The 19,469-nt window shown below is 37.1% G+C and overlaps 1 protein-coding gene across 1 annotated transcript in view; it reads right to left on the minus strand.

The window, feature by feature from the left end:
- Window positions 1–19,469, minus strand: part of snx2 (sorting nexin 2) — a 51,212-nt gene that overhangs the window by 7,705 nt on the left and 24,038 nt on the right. The window contains exons 8-12 of the mRNA XM_069893537.1: window positions 14,554–14,629; window positions 11,171–11,284; window positions 10,847–10,940; window positions 9,218–9,423; window positions 4,921–5,064 (exon numbers count right to left, since the gene is read on the minus strand). Coding sequence (XP_069749638.1) covers window positions 4,921–5,064; window positions 9,218–9,423; window positions 10,847–10,940; window positions 11,171–11,284; window positions 14,554–14,629 — 634 coding nt within the window. The remainder of the gene's footprint in view (window positions 1–4,920; window positions 5,065–9,217; window positions 9,424–10,846; window positions 10,941–11,170; window positions 11,285–14,553; window positions 14,630–19,469) is intronic.

Raw genomic sequence — 19,469 nt, forward strand, 5'->3', positions numbered from 1 at the left:
AGGGATTTTCACAAAGCTTCCAGAACCCCTTTGTATGTTAGCCATTGAAAGAGACCTTTCCTTTTTGGTCACTGTGTGGTTCCTATGGCCATGATGGGGCATATTCATTCTCCTTACAGAGAGAAACCAGACAAATTATCTATTACCACACAAGGCCACTTCAGCACAGTATTCCTTCAAAGAGATGCTTCTCCAAGTGCTGCTTCCTTAAATTGGCCCGGATCAAACGGAGTACTGTTTCTTTAACATGTTGGTCATATGGTCTCTGCACTGGTGTTTTCCAGGGCCACTTCCTCTCTTCCAAAGTAGCAAATTTTAGTGCACACTGACCCCAGTCTGTCACCCCAGTCAATCTCCAAAGCTTGCAGCTTGATTTTTTTTTCCAATGAGAAATGAACTGGAGCATGTAATAACAAGGTTTAGATTTTCATGACTGCTCATCAAAACAGGCAACACAAAGATCCACACCATCTAGTTTGAGGCAATACCTCCCAACGTACCCTTGAATAAAGTCCACCATGTAGTTTAACAAACATTAAATATTAGCATGCACAACCCAGAGGCTAAACAAGTTCATCCCAAGCACCTAAGTTGAATTCTCACTTTATTCTGGAATGAGTAAATAAATCCTATCCAAGACACAGTGGTAAGGTACAAGGACACACAGCCTGTCGAGACTCAATAATGGCTCAGGCAAGATAAAAATCAGGGAACCAGTGGAACCATACCCAACAAAAAAAAAAGGCTTCAGGGAATGCAAGGTGTAAAACTGCATGACATTTCAAATTAAAGATGCAGCCATAAAAATCAAGGACTGATTTTAAAATTGTGCAGTAAAATCCCTGACATCTGGAAAAAAGAAAATTAAATTATAAAAATAAAAAATAATAAAATTTGCAAGTTTAAAATTTTGGTGAAGATGGGAGCAATTATTCAGCAAGCGGAGTTCTTGGTCGTGCTTTGCTCGTTGCAGTTGTTTGCATAAAGTTGTGTGAAACAGCAATGGCATCGCCCAGAATGTAAAGCTTGTTGATGCCACTCATGGTTGGGGTGACTCTCTCAAAGTGTTGCCTTATTCCTGCTTAGTAAGTCTTGATCTTTATTAGTATACAGTATAATTAATGTATTAGTAAGGCTTTAACTGTAAACTTAGGGGAGGGGTATTAATTATCTATAATGCTATTGTCTGTCTTTCGGACAGCTCTGCGGAGGGGGAGAAACCTGCAGATGCAGCGATGGTTAAAATGTTTTCAAAGAATGTGACTGAAAATAAAGTTAAATGCTTTAAGGTTTATATATTCAAGCGAGTGAAATTTATTCAGTGCAAGTACAGTATTTTGTCTTTTAAACTTTATTATTAATGTAGGTGTATTAATTAGATACTAAGAGTCTCAAGCAAATGGAAAATACATTTATCCAGAATCTAGCAATCCTCAGAGGTGACAGATACCAGGGGTTTTACTGTAACTGCAATTATGAATTTATTGAGAACTGAGCACAAATGGCTTTCAGAGGAATTCAGTAAAAGAAATTAGAATAACATTACAATTGAATTGATTTTATACAGGCTGCAGCAGTCACTCAAATCAATTTAAAAATTCTTCCTACCTCCTCAATCTCCTCGTGAAGCAGAGCAAAACAAAAAAGTTATACAAGTTAATGATTTAACAGCTTCCCTTCCTATCACTTTCTTAAAGTGTACCCCTGAAAATAGTTTGTTACTTTAAAATTCTGCTCCTAATCGATGCTGGCTTGAGTTAAAGTATGTAAATGATGTTAATTTGAGTTGTTTTTAAAAACACACCTTGGAAATTCTTCATTTAGTCATCAGTGCAAAAATCGATCAATTTAAAAATAGCATTGTTCTTTCCTAACCACATAGCCCTAAAGTTTAGGGCATATCAAGTCGCCAAAAGCAACAGATAATATTTTCTTTCCATTGACTTGTTCAATATCAAGCATTTATCAATACAAGGGCAAACACAGTAAGAGCTTTGTCAGGTGACAGTTCACGAGAGGGCACAGACTGAATTCAGAAGAAAAAGTGCAAGAAATGGTTCTGATTTGAAAAGTACTGAATGCAGAATCAATAGCAGCCCCAAAATGGAAAAACTGGAATACTAAAGATGACCATTGTGAGACTTAGATGGATTGTTCCGAGAACACAAGTAATGTTGCATGCTGTCTTTTTGTATTAGTCAATTCTAACCATCATAAAAAAAGGGCCATTACCAAACTTTTTTTTTTAATTCAAAACTCAGCCACAGGAGCATCAAGTTACCTATCCTAAATTCTCGGTGCACTTTTAAATGTTATTATTTAATTTTTCATGAACCATCTCAGGGACAAAGATATTGCAAATAACTTACATTGGAAAGAGAGACAAAGATTATCAATGGAAAGATTAAATGGCCTATTAAAATCAACTACATTTAAGGAAGGAATGTGATACTAAATGTACATAACCCAAAATATCTAAAATATAACATCAGCAAATTTTTACTCCACAAAACTAGAAATAGGATGTTTTCAAAGATGGTTAGAAAAGTAGATTGAAAGGTAAGCTATTGTTGTATTTACTGAAAAAATAAAATGTGTGCATGTTAGTTTTAATCATGCAAAAAAAAAACTGGCTTTCAAATAAGCACATTACAAATGAATACAAGATTAGTTTCCCAAAATGATTCAAAAAGCAAATACTGTAGGAGCTTTGTCAGGTGACTGTTTAAGGCAAAAACTTCATTTGACCTTGTAAAAGCAATTTTAAACCCATGCAAAAATCTGAAACAGCCAAGTTCTGAGCCTGTTGTTTCATTTGGCATTATACGTGATCCAATCTTCCTTTTCTGCCATTCCCAAAATCTTAGATCTGCTACAATCCAAAAGTCTCAAATAGCATCCACATTCCTCTGGATCAGAGAATTCCAAGTACAGGCAAAAATTCCTTCTCAGTCTTAAATATTTTGTGCGGTTTTTTTTTAATCCTGAGAAATTGTTCCCCAGTTCTCGCCTCCACCAACAACCCATTAGTATCTGAAAAGCAAACAACTGCAGATGCTGGAAACTGGAAGAAAATGTTGGAAATGCACCAATCAACCACCACCTGCATAGGGAACAGCTGAATATTGCAGTGCTATCTCAAATGATCATTCTTACCGGTCAATTATCAATTCACTCTTTCCTAGATGAGTTCAAATAGATTTATACATGCTTGCTCTCATTCATCTCCCAACTTACTTCCCCTCAGATCGGATGAGATGAAATCCAGTTTTGTTTTAAATCATCTTTTGAATTTAAATATGTATACTATTGTAGATTTATTAAAGTACCTGTTTGGCTCCAGCAAGAATTTCTGTTTATATGTACGTTTATATGTATGGCAATATAATCCCCATTTTATTTTCCACTTTACAGGTCTTCCTTTCATCCTCAACTTTAAATGCACGCTCAATATCTACCATTTCAAAGTCACATTTCAGTCTAAAAAGATTATAACCAAATAACCATATAACCGTTTACAGCACGGAAACAGGCCATATCATGGGCTTAATCATTCACTCACATTGGGAATCAATTGATGAAAATAACAGCAGTACCTCCCACCCATAACCCTCCAAATGAAACTGAAAACCGTACTCGAGGTTTGGTCTGGAGACCTGTCCAGTTAAGACACCAGACTTAAAATAAAGGCTAACATTTGTCTTCTTATTTTTTTGCAAGTATCCATATTTTTCTGCTTAAAAAATTCATATCCCATATCTGCCTTTCATACAGCCAGGAATTATCCTCCATAAATTACTAATCTTGAATGTAGAATGCTCTCAGGTGGCATCTTCTGCAAGGTTAGAAATTGTATCATGTATATATTGCAGCCAATATTAAGCTGTGGTCCGAGTATAAACTGGGGGAAACATGGTACATTGATCTGGTCCAGACGAAAAAAAAAAGACTAAATTTATCCAAGTTTTAAAAAAATCTCTACTGCTACCATCCTTTTATTCTGCAAGCTTGTCTTGAAGGAAAGTAGATCATACAGCAATTCAAATATCTTTTAAAAGACCATCTTTTCCTTAACAACCCACATCTTAAAAACCTCTAGATTAAACTATGCTGGGTTTCCCCAAATACATCAACATTTGCCTAAATGACCACTAATTTAACTGCTGGGTTCATCCTTCTTCATTCTCATATGACATCTACATCTCTCCACGCCTCATGCACCAACCCTGTTCCGACAAGAGTTTAAATAAGTCAGTGCTGCCACAATTTCCGCCTGACTCAACCTTGGGTACATCCAATCAGACCAGGTGATTTCTCCACTTGCTGCTCAACTTTTCTATATCTATTTGCCAACCATCCTTCTGAGTTGCTTTTGTGAAATACCAGCATAACTTGAATGTTATTCAATACATACATTATGACAAGGCCACAGTACCAGAAGTTGTTCATTTTCAATTTGCCAAGTTTCAACTTGTGATCAGTTTGTCACGACCAATGCCTTCACAACTGTGTAGTCCCGACTTGCGTGGATGGGCCAGGCCCCTTTTGTTCATCGACTATTTCTGGTACAAAGTTCTTTTATTGTCTTTTACTGCACAAACAAACCATCTCATGATCTTGCAACGTGTGTTTACCCATTAATTTCACAGCGACAAAGGGAAAGACTTTAGCCATCTTATATGCTTTTCATTTTCTCCCCGTACCATGCATCATCCGCTGCAGTTTGGTTTGATTTTTGAACAGGCAGCAGAGTACATCAGATGGAAAACATTATAATTAAAGCTGTGAGCTCTTGGCTTCATGAAAGCAAGTGTTTTAAGCTTTTTAAAAAATGCAAGAGTACATTTCCAATGAAATTCAGAATTACTTTAAATATTGTAGAATCACCTTGACAAGAAAGACCAAGAGAAATAAACTTACTTCTCTTATTTCCTCTTTAACTTGCTGTGTTTTGTCAGGTTTGTTTGCATATTGAAGTTTAGCGTCAACTTCTCTTTTCTTCTGCAGAGTGGCCTGTGCATCCTGCCATTTCTGCCAGCATTTCATTCGATAGTCAAACACACCCTGCAGCAAAAAACATCCTGCAATTCTGCAATTGAACTGACTATGCCAACAGTCTTGGAAAACAACTTTGATGAAATTTAAGAAAAGCGTAGGACTTTGCAAAGAAAAATTACAAACAGTCTAGCATATTTTTAGGGACACTGAGAATAAGGCCACTGCAACTAAACAAAACAATGAACAGTGGAGTACATGCACAAATGTGAAGCTAACATATTAAGCTGTTAAAGCTAATGGAATAGAACAAACATTGCATTAAACTTCATGTTAAGCCTGATCTGCAGCACGAATTCAGAAACTATATTTGAATAACGTGACTAGAAGATACAAAGGATTAGTAGTGTGGAGAAACAGGGAGCAGTTGTCATGTGGAAAAGGAAAAGATCTAATATTTAAATAATAATGGATTAGGGCAGTAAGATTAAAATTTTTTTAAGGTGATATGCAAAAGAACAGATGGTGATTAAGAAAATAAATCTAGTGGTAAAATTTAAAAAAGATTAATACTGAAGGGTAAAAATCATGGCCCAGCCAGGAGAGTGAACAGGCAGTCATTTTAAAGAACTGGCACAAAAGAAATGCACAAATTACCTTTGCCATTTATTATTGAGTGCCCAGAGAAGTGGAAGATGCACTATTCCACTATTTTTATGAATTTTGCTCTGGATAATTAGGCTACTGCAGAACTTGCCAGGTGCAGCATTTGGGAAAGTCAGGTGGTGCCTTCTTGTGCTTGGATTCAGCAATGTTATCAACTGGACACTAGGTTTGCAATGTTCATCTCTTTGAGCAGTCACACCCAGGAATTTAAGTCCCATGCTGGGAGCCATAAATATTTAACTATCGGCACCAGGCAAGGGTGCCCCCTTAGCCCTTTATTATTTAACTTCGCTTTAGAACCTTTGGCAATTGCTATCAGAGAAGCACCCAATATTACTGGTATTATTCGTTGCAGGGATATTCATAAAGTATCACTATATGCAGATGATTTATTGTTATATATTTCCAATCCTGAAAATTCTATTCCTGCAGTTTTATCTTTATTAGCCCAATTTAGTAATTTTTCAGGATATAAACTGAATTTAAATAAAAGTGAATTATTCCCTTTTAATGGATGGGTCCCTATTTATGATAGTTTACCTTTTAAAATAGCTAGAGACCATTTTATATATTTAGGGATTAAGATTACTAAAAAACAAAGATTTGTTTAGGACTAATTTTTTCCCTCTATTGGACCTGATCAGCAGTTTACTTACCAATTGGTCACCATTATCCCTATCCATGATAGGCCGAATTAATGCTATTAAGATGATGATCTTACCTAAATTTTTATATATATATTCCAAGCTATACCTATTTTTGTTCATAAATCTTTTTTTGATAAGGTCGATTCTAAATTGTCCTCGTATATCTGGCAAAACAAGAATCCTAGATTGGGGAAAAAATATTTACAGAAATCTAAACTAGAGGGAGGGTTGGCATTACCCAACTTTAGAATTTATTACTGGGCAATTAATATTAGTTACTTAAGGTATTGGTTGAATTATTCAGAATTATCTCTAAATCCCCATTGGGTAAATTTAGAAATTAAACCGATACAAAATTTTTCAATTAGCTCTATTTTGGGAGCTGCTCTCCCTTTTACTCTTACTAAATTATATAAACAAATTGATAATCCAATGGCTAAACATACACTACGTATATGGTTTCAATTCCGGAAATTTTTTGGCCTAAGTCATTTTATCTTGGAAACTCCTATTGTACTAAATTTCCTTTTTCATCCCTCTCTAATTGATCAAGCTTATTTACTCTGGAAAGTTAAAGGTATAACATGCTTTTCGGATTTATTCTTGGATAACTCTTTCATGTCATTTGAACAATTATCCATGAAATATGATTTACCTCGATCTCATTTCTTTCGATATTTGCAGATTACGAGTTTCTTAGTTTCGACTTTACCCTCTTTTCCCAATCGGGAGACTACGACTGTTTTAGAGGATATACTATATTCAAAATTCCCTCCAAAAGGTGTGAGATCTAAATTATATAATTACAAAAATAAATTCTGGGACTTTTGAAAAGTTTAAAAATGATTGGGAAAGAGAACTCAACCTTCATATTTCTAATGAAAATTGGAATAAAATTCTGCGACTGGTAAACTCTTCTTCTCTATGTGCAAAACATTCACTAATACAGTTTAAAGTTGTTCATAGAGCTCATATATCTAAAGATAAACTCCACCGCTTTTATTCTCATATCGATCCTATATGTGATAAATGCCAATTGGAAATAGCTTCCCTTACACATATGTTTTGGTCCTGTCCCTCTTTACAGAATTATTGGAAGGAAATTTTTTCCATTATATATACTGTTTTGAATATTGATTTACAACCACATCCCATTACTGCAATTTTTGGATTACCTATGATAGATTTGACTTATTTATCTCTTCCTGCGGATCGTATGATTGCTTTTCTTACACTAATGGCTAGAAGATCTATACTATTAAATTGGAAAGAGGTAAATCCTCCCACTGTTTTCCAATGGTTTACCCAAACTATACTATGTTTAAATTTAGAGAAAATTAGAAACTCTGTCTATGAATCCCCTTCTAAGTTTGAGTTAACCTGGCGACCATTTATTCAATATTTTCATTTGTGGTGAGTTGATCTGGCTCTGTTTTCTTTCTATGATTATGTATGATAATTGGGCTGTAAGATGAGATCGGAGTGATCGGCATGGTTTAGCTATATCTGTAGGGTTTTTTTTTAAGTTTTTTTTAAATTCAGATTTGTTTTTTCTTCTTTTTTGGGGTTTTTTTTCTCTTTTTTCATATATTGTTATTAATTATATCTTTTTTTTAGAGATAGTTCACACCCTAAACTGATCAAAATTTTTTTTTATGATATATTTTTATTCTGTAATATTATTATTTAATATCTCTGTATTAATTCATTACTTACTATGTATTTTTTTATATCTCTTTGAACAGTATGTTTATAAATTATAATAATAATAAAAAGATTGAAAAAGAAAAAAAAATATTTAACTATCATCATTTCAGCAAACTATTGTATTTGAGAATACATTCAAATGTTGCAGCTGTGCTACTGAGTCCCATCACAATTCGCGCATACTCACACCACCCCCCCCCCCATGTTAAGTGAACCAGCAGACTGAGGGGGTCAAAGCACGAGGGATGAGGTTTTTGCTGCTCCCTTGAAATCTGCTTTTTATTTAAAAAAAGGACTATGCAAAATTGCAACTTGCACCTCCAGAAATCTGCGCAATCATGTAGCTTCCCGAATTTAATCCAGGACACTTCCTCGTAACAATGATCGGAAATATATTTGGATGACTTATTCAAGATAAAAGCATGCAAGGGACTTGCACCTCCCTAGGTCTCAACTTCTAACAGTTAATATTCAATTCACAGAAGTGCTGGAGAAACTTGGGTCACGTATCATCTTCAAATTCTGTTGAACCCCTCCCCCAAGTCGCCTTCCCTATCCTCCTCTCCTTTACTCTAGCACCCCAATCCCCCCCGTCACTTAGCTTTTTCCCCTCTTCTACCTTCCAATCCATATCCACCTGTAACCTTTTGCTGGTCGTTAGCCTGTGCTCTTCCCTCGGCCCTTCCTTTCATCTTTTTATTCAGGCTTCTTCCTCCTACGCTAACGAAGGGCTACAACCCAAAACAATGGTTACCCTTTATTTCCGTTACGTGCTGCCTGACTGGCTGAGTTCCCCGAACACTTTTGCAGATTGCACAACAATCCCAGTGAATGGAGACTGTTTAATATCCTTATGTCCGATACTTTGCAAATCCGCTCAGAGTGTTCGGGGATAGTTTTTATATCTATTGCTCTGCAACTGAAACTTTTGTGAAATCAGAAGTTGAATACCAACTCCCACAGCAAGTGCAGTTTGCAGTAAAATGTTATGTCAATGCTTTTAGTGTCTATCCAACCATTCAGGATTTGCTATTCTATAGTTCAAGGCAGATTTATCCTCATCTTTCTGAAATTAATATAGTTTATACAAGTCGAGTCGATTTGTCTCAAGTTAAAATGGCAAGACTGAGCTTAATCATGTCCAAACTCTTACACATTTTGCTAGGAAAATACGAAATTCCATATCTGCTTTAATCATTTACCTTGACAGATGCGATGAGTCGAACGTAATCACTGAGAAGCTCTGCCAACAAGTAGAAGTCAGCATTTGCCTGATCTTGGTGAAGCTGGTCGATCTTCTCTTCCACTTCCGCGAGCTGCGATAGTGCTCTTGACAGGGCAGTGTGATCCTCAGAGTTACCCAGCATGGCTGCACTCTTGGCAAAGGCAGCTGTGTTCACTGAAAGTTCTAGACAAAGTGATTTGCATTATGTCCAAACATCAAACCCAATTTAAAAATTGACAAAAACTTGCACATTTCTGTTGCCCCCAAATGCAGAACAAACTACTTTAATTCTTCATACAGCTATTAATTTTATTGATTGCAGGGTAGTTTGGACTTTTTGATGTTATAAGATCATTATTTGGTAGAGTCCATGAAGAATTGAAGACAACAAATAGCATGGCCTTTAGTCCTTTTTTTTTGCAATAGAAACTCTGCCAAACATGAAGAAACAAGGTCAAAGAGCAGGTACTGGTAAGACTGGCATTTAATATCGTTTCCTTCAACAGATGGAAAATATTATTTTTACAGTTTCTACATTTCGACTTGATAAGCCACAATCTTTCCCAAGGTGCTGGAGAACTGCAAATGTTGCATTCGAAAGATAATGGAATTTATAGTGATAATGTAACCGATAGTGAGAAAACTGTCACTATTTCAGCAAGGAGAATAAAGGTACGGTCAATTTGCTTTTAAAACGTGACTGCAAGTCAAGTGAGATAGAGGGAATGTTTGGTGCCCTATGACCATACATTTGAGTAAATGACCAAAAGCAATTTATCAAGCCTCACATTAAACTTCAAGTTAAAGCCCATGAAATAAACAGGGCAGCAACATAAGAAAACAGTTGTGTAGGATATATAATAAATAAACCAGTTAATTCACATGAGAAAAACCTGATGGCTGCTGTTCTATTGATCCAATACTATTTAAATGCTCAGCATAATCCCTCAAATACTTTTTGTATTTTTATCAGCCACTTCATAAACCTCATTTATTTCAGTCTAGATTAATGACTGTTTACATTGGGAAAAAAAAATCGAGCTGGGATTTCATGCAATCTTTGAAAATAGTTTAAGTCGAAGAAGGAGACTCCAGAACTCAACATCTGGGCACAAAAATATTCAAGAATGACAGAAAATCTCACATGCACCAATTATAGGCAAAACAAACCAAATTTATGTGATAATCTAATACAAAACCAGTTCATCTCCAAATGTAGTAGTGTCACCCATTCTAGGCACTTAAAGGTTGGGGGTGGGGAAAGCACAATAAGAATTCCTATTCCTACTTTACTCATTTTAAAAAATGTTCTTGCTCACCATCTGAGCATTAAAAGGTGCTGTAATGCAAAGTAGATCTGGAATCAAGTCAGACCAGGTATGGGCATTAGCAAAATCAGATGATTGGGTAGAAGAATAATCCAGTCATGTCAAGTCCACCGTTACTTTTTATTTCTCAATTTAACCAAGCTAGCTGACATCATAATACTTTATTAGAAAGTTATTAAGGTATCTTGACCAAGCTCATTTATCGAAAACATGCAAGAATTTGAACTGAATATATCCAGCAAGGGGTTAAGACTCAAAATGTACACACACACACACACCTTTTCTGTGGCAGACCAGGAGATCAACACTGTTTTGTAGTTTTCTTAACTGCTGGTCCAGGTTTTCAAATTGCTGCTGCTTTTCCTCGAACCACTGTTCGATGAAGAATGAAGTTAATTCATTACAAATTACATTACCACCAGTCAACCACTTTTGTTTTAAGGGAAAGAAAATTAACTGCGGTCATAGCTTACACAATTTGACTGTGAATCAGAGAGAAAATAAGCAAATAGCTATCCATCCCCACTGTCTTTACCCTGAGAAAGGAACCGAAAAATCTCATTAATTCATCTCATTAATCAAGTTCAAATATCAGGTCTTACTGCATCTGATTCATTCATCTTGATTGTCATTTTGTTCACAGCATCAGCAGCTTTGTTCACCATCCTCAATATGCCTGCACCACTTAGAGCCTGGGTGCTAACCGCACGAGGCAGCTAGAATTGAATGACAAATAAGGGTTCAGCAATCCTGTGAAAAGCCTTGGAGTTAGAGTTACAGTACAAGGCCAACTCCATTTTCTGTTCATCCATTCCACATCGACGCTAACTGTAATGTCCCCACAAAATTCACCTTTAATTCTTTCCAGAACAGGAATTTAGCATTACCACTGTATTCTTACAGGCAAATTCCAGTTCCATTTCAACAGACAACTCAAACCATTACCCGATTTCATCACTTATCAATTAGACACCATCATAATAATTGGCGAGAAGGAAAGCAACTTCCGACTTAAATTGTGAGCAAAATTACATTGTATGATATGGCCAAGAGTTTTGTTGGAGACTTACTTTACACCTGTACATTTCTGTTTCAAAATAAAATTGGCTGAAATGCTGATTTAGCATTTAAAAAAAAACACCAAGTGATTTGAAGCAAACTGACAAAGTGGGAACATTAGATTAATTGAGGTCCAAGAACTAGATCATGAGCTGAGCACTGCAGATGAGCAAAAGTGACATATAAAATTCTCACTACAATATACGATTGTCACTCTGTGTTTAATAAATGAAATATAGAAAACAGCAAAAGATTCCAGATGTTGCAAACAAACACTTCATTCATGTAATCTTTCATCACTGGTGAAAATTCAGAAACCAGACATATGAATTTACAAGGAGAGTGGGTGGACAGAAGGAACTTCTACAATGGAGTGGAGATTATGCTATAGTGCCTACCTGAATTTTAAAAAATCCCTTGCTGGAAAGTAATCAAAATGCCTAAACAACTCAGCAGTTAGGCAGCATCCAGAGCACAGCCAACACACAGAAATTGTCCATGCTGGTAACAGGTGATTAAATAAAAAACACTAAGCTTGCACACTAATTCCAACCACCCACCCACCCAATTCAAACACAATTCAACCATGACAAGTTCAGAACTAGGCACTCTAACAAAATGGAAAGGTCATCTGAAAATGCTAATTGATTGTCAATTCCAAAAGGCAGACCTAATCATTAACCTGAGGTCCTAGCCAAAATATTTTTGGCATTTTATTACTCGACATTCCTCAACCTTAGTACAAACATGCCAAAGTTCATTTAACTTCCACTCAACATAGCAAGGTGGGCTCTTATTCCTTGCACTTGTTCCATTTAAAGGGATTGCATCTTGTGAACCACTTTATTACATTAAATTGCACATCTCCATTCCTTCAATATTCTCGGAGTAGGTTACAACACTCTTGGGTACAGAATACCGAAGATGTACCACAATTTGATGCTTATTCATAACTGTTCCAACTTGCTAACCACTGGAGTTATGACTGGTTATGCATATCACAACCAAGGGAAAACAATCTTGCTGATTTTTTAAAAATTCACAAAACAGCAAGAAATTTGTAAATTTAGACACTTTATTCAAGTGTTAAACTGTTGTATTTTCCCAGTTTGCTTGATCTTCCCTTGTTCAGCAATGACCAGACCATCTCAGGAATACTCTTGTAAATCTCCTTGGGTTAAAAAACTAATTGCTCCAATTCAAGCAAAAGATATCCTTAACATTTATTTTACCTTCTGCCACATGCACTGTAAGTCAACGTGGACACCTAAGACACTCTGAACACCATTGGACTCAATTTTCTTATTCCCCTTCTACATTCACTTTATATGTCAATCTCAGAAACCTCCAATACATTCTATTTAAACTCAATACTACCACCCAGTTCTTTCAACAAGCTTAAGACATTACATGATCACATCCCACCCACCCCCCTCCCCAAAACCAAAATTACTGAGATTGATCTGCTGGGACCTGCAACACCCCATCAGTCATAGCCTCCTAACCCAAAATTTACCCCTCAATTCCTGCTGTTGCTTAATCTTTTAATATGCACCAGGTGTTCGAAGTATTTAAACATAATCCAAATACCATATCCACCACATCCCGAATTCAACTGCTAGTTTATTATTCCCTCAAGATTGAACTGTCTCTACTTAAGGTTTCAATATTGAATGAATAAGAGCACAATTTACACTAAACATAAAACTGAGGAACTGATTGTCAATCCACAAAATAGTCACTATTCACAAAAATGTCTGAGACAAATTAATCCACAATCATTTCTCAGAGCAGTCCAAGTACAAACCATTTTTTTCATCATCCAGGTTTGCCTTCACTGCATACCATCAATTAAACACTATCTACACCATGAACAGCCCAGAAAGCACTTTTTGCATTCAATAAAAAGTCACTAGCCAAATTTTAGTTTCCCAAGATGACACAATTGAAACAAAGTCAAAGTTAGGTCATTAAGTTAACTGGCTGCCCCATCTTCCCTCAATTTTATACACAAAAATGGAATCAGGATTAACCACCAAGGACAAAATGAAAATCCAAAAGATTAACCCGATCATGCAACATTTAGAGAGAAGCAATTAGCATTTCAAGTTGAAGACTTCTCATTTGAAAATATACATCACAACAATTTTTTCTCCCATTTCAAACAGCCACTTACAGTAATCAGAAATAAAATAGCAAATATTCAAAATTTACCATGAACAAAATCTTTGAAATAGAATAGCATTTAAGTACAAAGCAATCAAATCACTTCAAATTACTTTCAAAATTTAAAAATCCGCAAATGGTTTTGTGCATGAAAAAATACCAGTTATTTTTATTTATATATATATATATATATATATATACTTCACAAGTTCCAGATCATTTAGTACACATTAGCACAAGGCAGGAGTAGAATACAGCCCAGCAAATCTATCTAGCCCTCTGCTTTAAATATACCCAATGACTTGGCCTCCACAGCCATCTGCAACATCAAATTCCACAGATTCACCAGGGCTTTCCAAATAGATTAGTTTTATCTTTTGCTGTTCTACTGTTCAGACAAGATTTATAATTGTAGATCATGTAACACCTTAGCTTTCATAACCATTTTACAGCTGCAACGACTGCAATTTTGTAGTATTCCAAATGGTCACTTTAACCATTCACGGTAATTTATTTCCCATTCCATAACTCAATTGTATTTATGGTCAAGTATCACCAATGATATTCCACTAATATTGGTTGACCAAGCAGACAGCAAACAATTTAAAAAAACTTTTCAGTTTACTGAAAAGCAACCAATTTACTGAATTCTTGATCGTGTCCATATCACAGGTCCAGAGCATTGTTATACAGGAATTAAAAAAACAAGAGCCATAATAAAATTATTTTTTAAAAAACATTGGAATGGGATTTCACTTGCCTCACTGCTCTCCAAAAAATGTCGCAAATCAGGATCTTGCAACAGGGTTGGATGATTTATTGTGCGTTGTAGATATCTGCAATAAGAAAAATGTCATTTATCCAGTCAAAAGGAAGTTTAATTTACACAAGTTACATAATATCTAGATTTAGTGCTATTACCATTAACAATTTCTACAAAATGTCAATTCTTAAGGATCAGATTTTTATGCAATGCATTGTTTGATACCAACACTATATAATGACATTGACCTTTTGATACATCAAAAAGTTTAAAAAAGGGCAGAGAAATGCCAAGACTCCTTCAAAATTGAATTTTTATTCTGTGCATCAAGGTGTGCAAAATATCATACATCAAAGCACGTCAAGTTAAATACCAGACAGGTCTCACAAGCAGACTACAAAGTTTTGCAACTCAATTACATCAAGCATGATTAGTTTTTGGTCCATGTTAATGATGTTTTACTTTGGCTCCAAATGGGGAAAAGTACTGCTATTCTGAATCCAAAAGTTCTTATGACCATTTTGCAACCAAGTACAAAGAGATTAGGTTTAATCACAAAACCTTAACCCAAACCTAGAAGCTCAAATGTAAGTCACAGGTAAAAATTAAATTTACGCTAACCAATGACAGATCTCTGCCCAAACCAAGTGCACAAAATGTAGATGGCCTGTGTCCTGTAGACCATTCAAGTTCTTATTTGATCATTAGCTACCCCATCCCATTAAAATAGAAATTGGGATCACTTTCAACTACATGTCCTTCCTTCAGTCACAAGAGCATTTTAGGGATGGTTAAAGATATACTCGTTGCTCTTCAAAGTTCACATGAGTTTAAAAATTTAATCCATTCAACCTTGGTCCTTCAAGGAACATGACTATTTTCTTCCAATATGCAATGTGTTTACTCTTGCACCACATAAAACACCAAAAAAAATTTACAGAAATCTTCCGACAATTTTAAATCATAATCTCCGGTAACAGGTTGCACCTCTTCCCAGATAGTGACATGGAAGCACAGCAGGTTGTTGGACATCTGCAGATGAGCACACTCACACACAAACAACCGAGCCACTGAATCAAGGGGTTTACCAACATAACAGCACTTAATTCTAATAGGTGGGGGCCAACTCAGGGTAGAACATTTCAACAGATCCAAAGAGAGCAAAAGGGCAACTTGGAGACAATAGGCCCCAGTAAGAAGCAACATGATCATCTTTTTAAATGGAGCCAAAGAGGATGGACAAGGTCTTAAATGAATACATCTGTATTTACTGTGGAATCACAGAATGCAAGAATTTGAGGAAAATAAGTAGTTATAAGAGGTGCTGGCAGTCTTAAAGCCTTTTAAGGTGAATAAACAGTTAGGGGACAATTGGATATTATGGTTATGCTTGGGATGAAATTGCAGGAGCCCAAGCAGAGATATTTGCACCACATTAGCCTCAGATGAAGCATCAGAAGCCCAAAGACAACAATTTCATTCCTTTATTTTAAAAGGATTGCAAGGACAAGCCAGGGAGCTGGTTGGTCTAACACTGATAGAAATTCAGAGACAGGATCTACTTGTATTTGGAAAGTCAAGAATTACTTGAGCACCTTCCTTCTGTCCACTGTAATAGCAGGGATCTCTCAATGACAACCCATTTCAATCTCCATGCAGACCTGTCTATTCATGGCCTCGTGCACTACCAGACTGAGACCACCTGCAAAATGGAGGAACAACACCTCATATTCCATCTGGGCACCCTCCAAGCAGAAAGTATTAACAGACTTCTCCAGTTTACATTTGCACCCAACTCCCATCTCTCCCCTTTCCCTATCCCTGTGTCTCCTTTCCTCTAGCTCAGTCTCTTTCCCTTTCCTCCAGTTCTGCATTCAAAGTCACCCCTCTCCCTCCAATCAATTCTCACCTTTTCTCTCCTGTCCATGCCCAATTGTAGCCTTTTGCCCAGTGACCTGTCCTCTTCCCCCAGCCTTTATATTCAAGCATGTCTGCTTTTTGTTCATACCTTGAAGTGCTCAGGCTGCAACGTTAATTATCTTTACCTCCTATGGATGCTGTGTGATCTGCTGAGTTCCTCCAGCATTTTTGTGTTTATAGTACATGCAATTTCAAGATCGACTTGGAAGGAGTCAGAATATTCACAGGTTGTTTTGCCTGATCAGTCTGTGCTACAGTGATCTGTCTCGGGTTGTTTGTTATCTATATTAAAATGATATGGATAATAATGTAAAGTAAATTCCCCATTATCTGGCACTGAATCAACTAGAAACTCAAACAACCGGCGAAAATGTCAAGGAAATAAATACATATTTCAAAAATAAGGTTTTAAATAAAGGCTTAAAATTGTAAAAGTAAAGGTGCTCCAAATCAACAGAAAACCCCTTAAAGGTGGGAGCAAACATTCAGCCAGCAGAGCACCCCAGTCTTGGCCCACCTGCAGCAGTTGTTTGAACAGTTTCCATAAAGTTGTGTTTGAATAAAATGGTAGTGTCCAGGATGAAGAGCCGGCTGCTGCCACTCGCCGCTGGGGCGACTCTCCTAAAGTAAGTGTCTTCCTATCCCTGCCTTGTAAAAGTTGTGATAGAGTATATAGATATGTTTTTGGAAGATAAATTGGGAAAGGTTTGTTAGAGTAGGTCACATACAAACACTTTAAAACCGATCTTATTTGAAATACTGGAGCTCTGCTCATGCTAGACATATCAGCTCCAAAGCTTTTGCAAGAGCTTTGGAGAGTGCCCAAGTGACTTCACTAATGGATTATTGCTTAAAAAAGGCAACAATGAAAAAGCTTGTCGGAGCCACATCTGGCTGGAGCTGTTCTAAGAGGGTCATGTGGTTTGGCAAGCAGAGAATCAAACAGGCTTTTATTCTCTGTCAGAAAGAGCGCGAGATCACTTCTACAGTGTTACAGTAAGTAACAGCAGCTGAGACTGGAACAGGACAAGCCAGCAATCTTGTGGAAAACCCCATTGGGAAGATAGGTTTGTAAGTGCTTAGTTCGGCCTGGTCAAAGCCCTTGTGGTTCATGCAAGAGGAGGGGACTGGCTGTCTAATGTTTCACTTGGAATAAGAGAAAAAGGAACTGTATGTGACCTGAAAGGAAGAGGTTATCATCTGGAGAACCCTGAAGGGAGCACCTTTCATCAGCAAGACAATGGAGTGGCTGATTAAAAAGGAATCAGGTGTGGATGTCCTGGAACAACAATTCTCTCTCTCAACCAACAAGAACCTTCTTGAGCGGTAACCATTTACCTTTCAAGCACCAAAGCTTGATGAACTTTATAAATGTTAAATTCTGTGCACAGTATAAGAATTGCCTGTTACCAGTGAACTTGGAGGAATGAGAAACGAGATTGGACTGTGAACCAAAGAACTTTTCTGAACTTACACACACATTACATATATGTGCGCCTAGAATTAGAAGGGGGTTAAGTTAGGTTAAGTAAGTCAATAGTGACAAGTTAAAGTTAGATTTTATTTTCATGTTTAAAGATAATTAAAAGCAACTTTTGTTTAATTAACCATTTGTCTCGGTGAATATATATTGCTGCTGGGTTTTGGAGTCCTCTGGGCTCATAACAGAGTCTTATTTTTATTAGTATATTATTAAGTATGTTGGTAAGGCTTCAACTGTAAACTTAGAGGAAGGAGGAGGCTAATTATGACAGCAGCACAGTTAACGTAGCGGCTAGCACAAAGGTGCTACACTGCCAGTGACCAGGGTTCAAATTTAAGGAGGTTCACCGAGGGCCTGACCGGGACACTTGCGTGGAGGCAAGTCGGGCTGCACTGCAGGCCTGAAGTCTGGTCCTTAGCGAGAGGGGAGGGGGTTAACTATGGCAGTGGCATGGTTGGCATAGCAACTAGTACAACGCTATTGCAGCATCAGTGACCGGGGTTCAGATTTACATTTCGTAAGTTATGGATATTAGCTGATTAAGGTGAACTTTACATAAAGACTGCAATACTGATATTTTTTTCAAATTACTTTACATTTTGCATTGACTTTTGTCATTTAAGTGATGTATTCTTAATGCACGTGTCTTAGGCATTGGAAAAGCGAGTTCTAGTCAACTGGAAAATACAAATATCCAACACCTGCAATCCCCGTAGGTGCCAGATAATGGGGATATTACATGGTTTGCAAGTTTGCAGATTATAACTAAATTGGTGCTATCATGGAGAGTGAAGATTGTCTGAGGTAAAACAGGATCCATATTAACTTGAGAAGTGGAAGAATGATAAATGGAATTTAATTACACAAGTGTGAGGTGACACATGATGGCAAGTTAAACTGGGACAAGACTTTTTACTAGATTAATTTGATTGTCATTCTAATAAAAAGTTATTACAAGAAATAGATTTTGCCTGTTGTAAGGCAGAAATTGCTTGAAACACCTCTTACAGTAAAAGAAATCAAAAGAGAGCCCCCCCCCCACCAGAGTCACCAAGTCTGTAGATTCACCTCCAGGACTTATGCAGCCACACACAGTCTGGTCCAAACCATTGGCAACCTGAGCTCCGGATCTGAACGTTCGACACTCAGGAACCCTTCAGTGCTTTCAGCACTCCCCCTCCTTGCATCCTGGTTTCAATTCCTAGTACCCCTTCAGCCGGTTTCGAGCCAGTCTCCAGCAGTCCACATCCTAGCGGGAATCTCCAGAAACCCCCAGCCTCTGCAGGTTCCTTGTCTCGAGTCACCAGTCACATGCGTGGGTCTTTCAGCCGCAGAACTCCCTCATTGGTCTGCCACCCTGGTCACCATCCCATAGGTTGTCTCCCCTTCTTCTGGTGCCCTGCACCAGTCTGCCGCTCTCCTAGAGCCTGAAATCCCACATGGCTCTGCTGATCTGAGGCACCACCATCTTGGGTGCAGACACTGCGGTCGCGAGATTTTAAAATGAAAC

This window comes from Narcine bancroftii, chromosome 1 (genome assembly GCF_036971445.1).
Source record: "Narcine bancroftii isolate sNarBan1 chromosome 1, sNarBan1.hap1, whole genome shotgun sequence".
NCBI classification, from domain to species: domain Eukaryota; kingdom Metazoa; phylum Chordata; class Chondrichthyes; order Torpediniformes; family Narcinidae; genus Narcine; species Narcine bancroftii.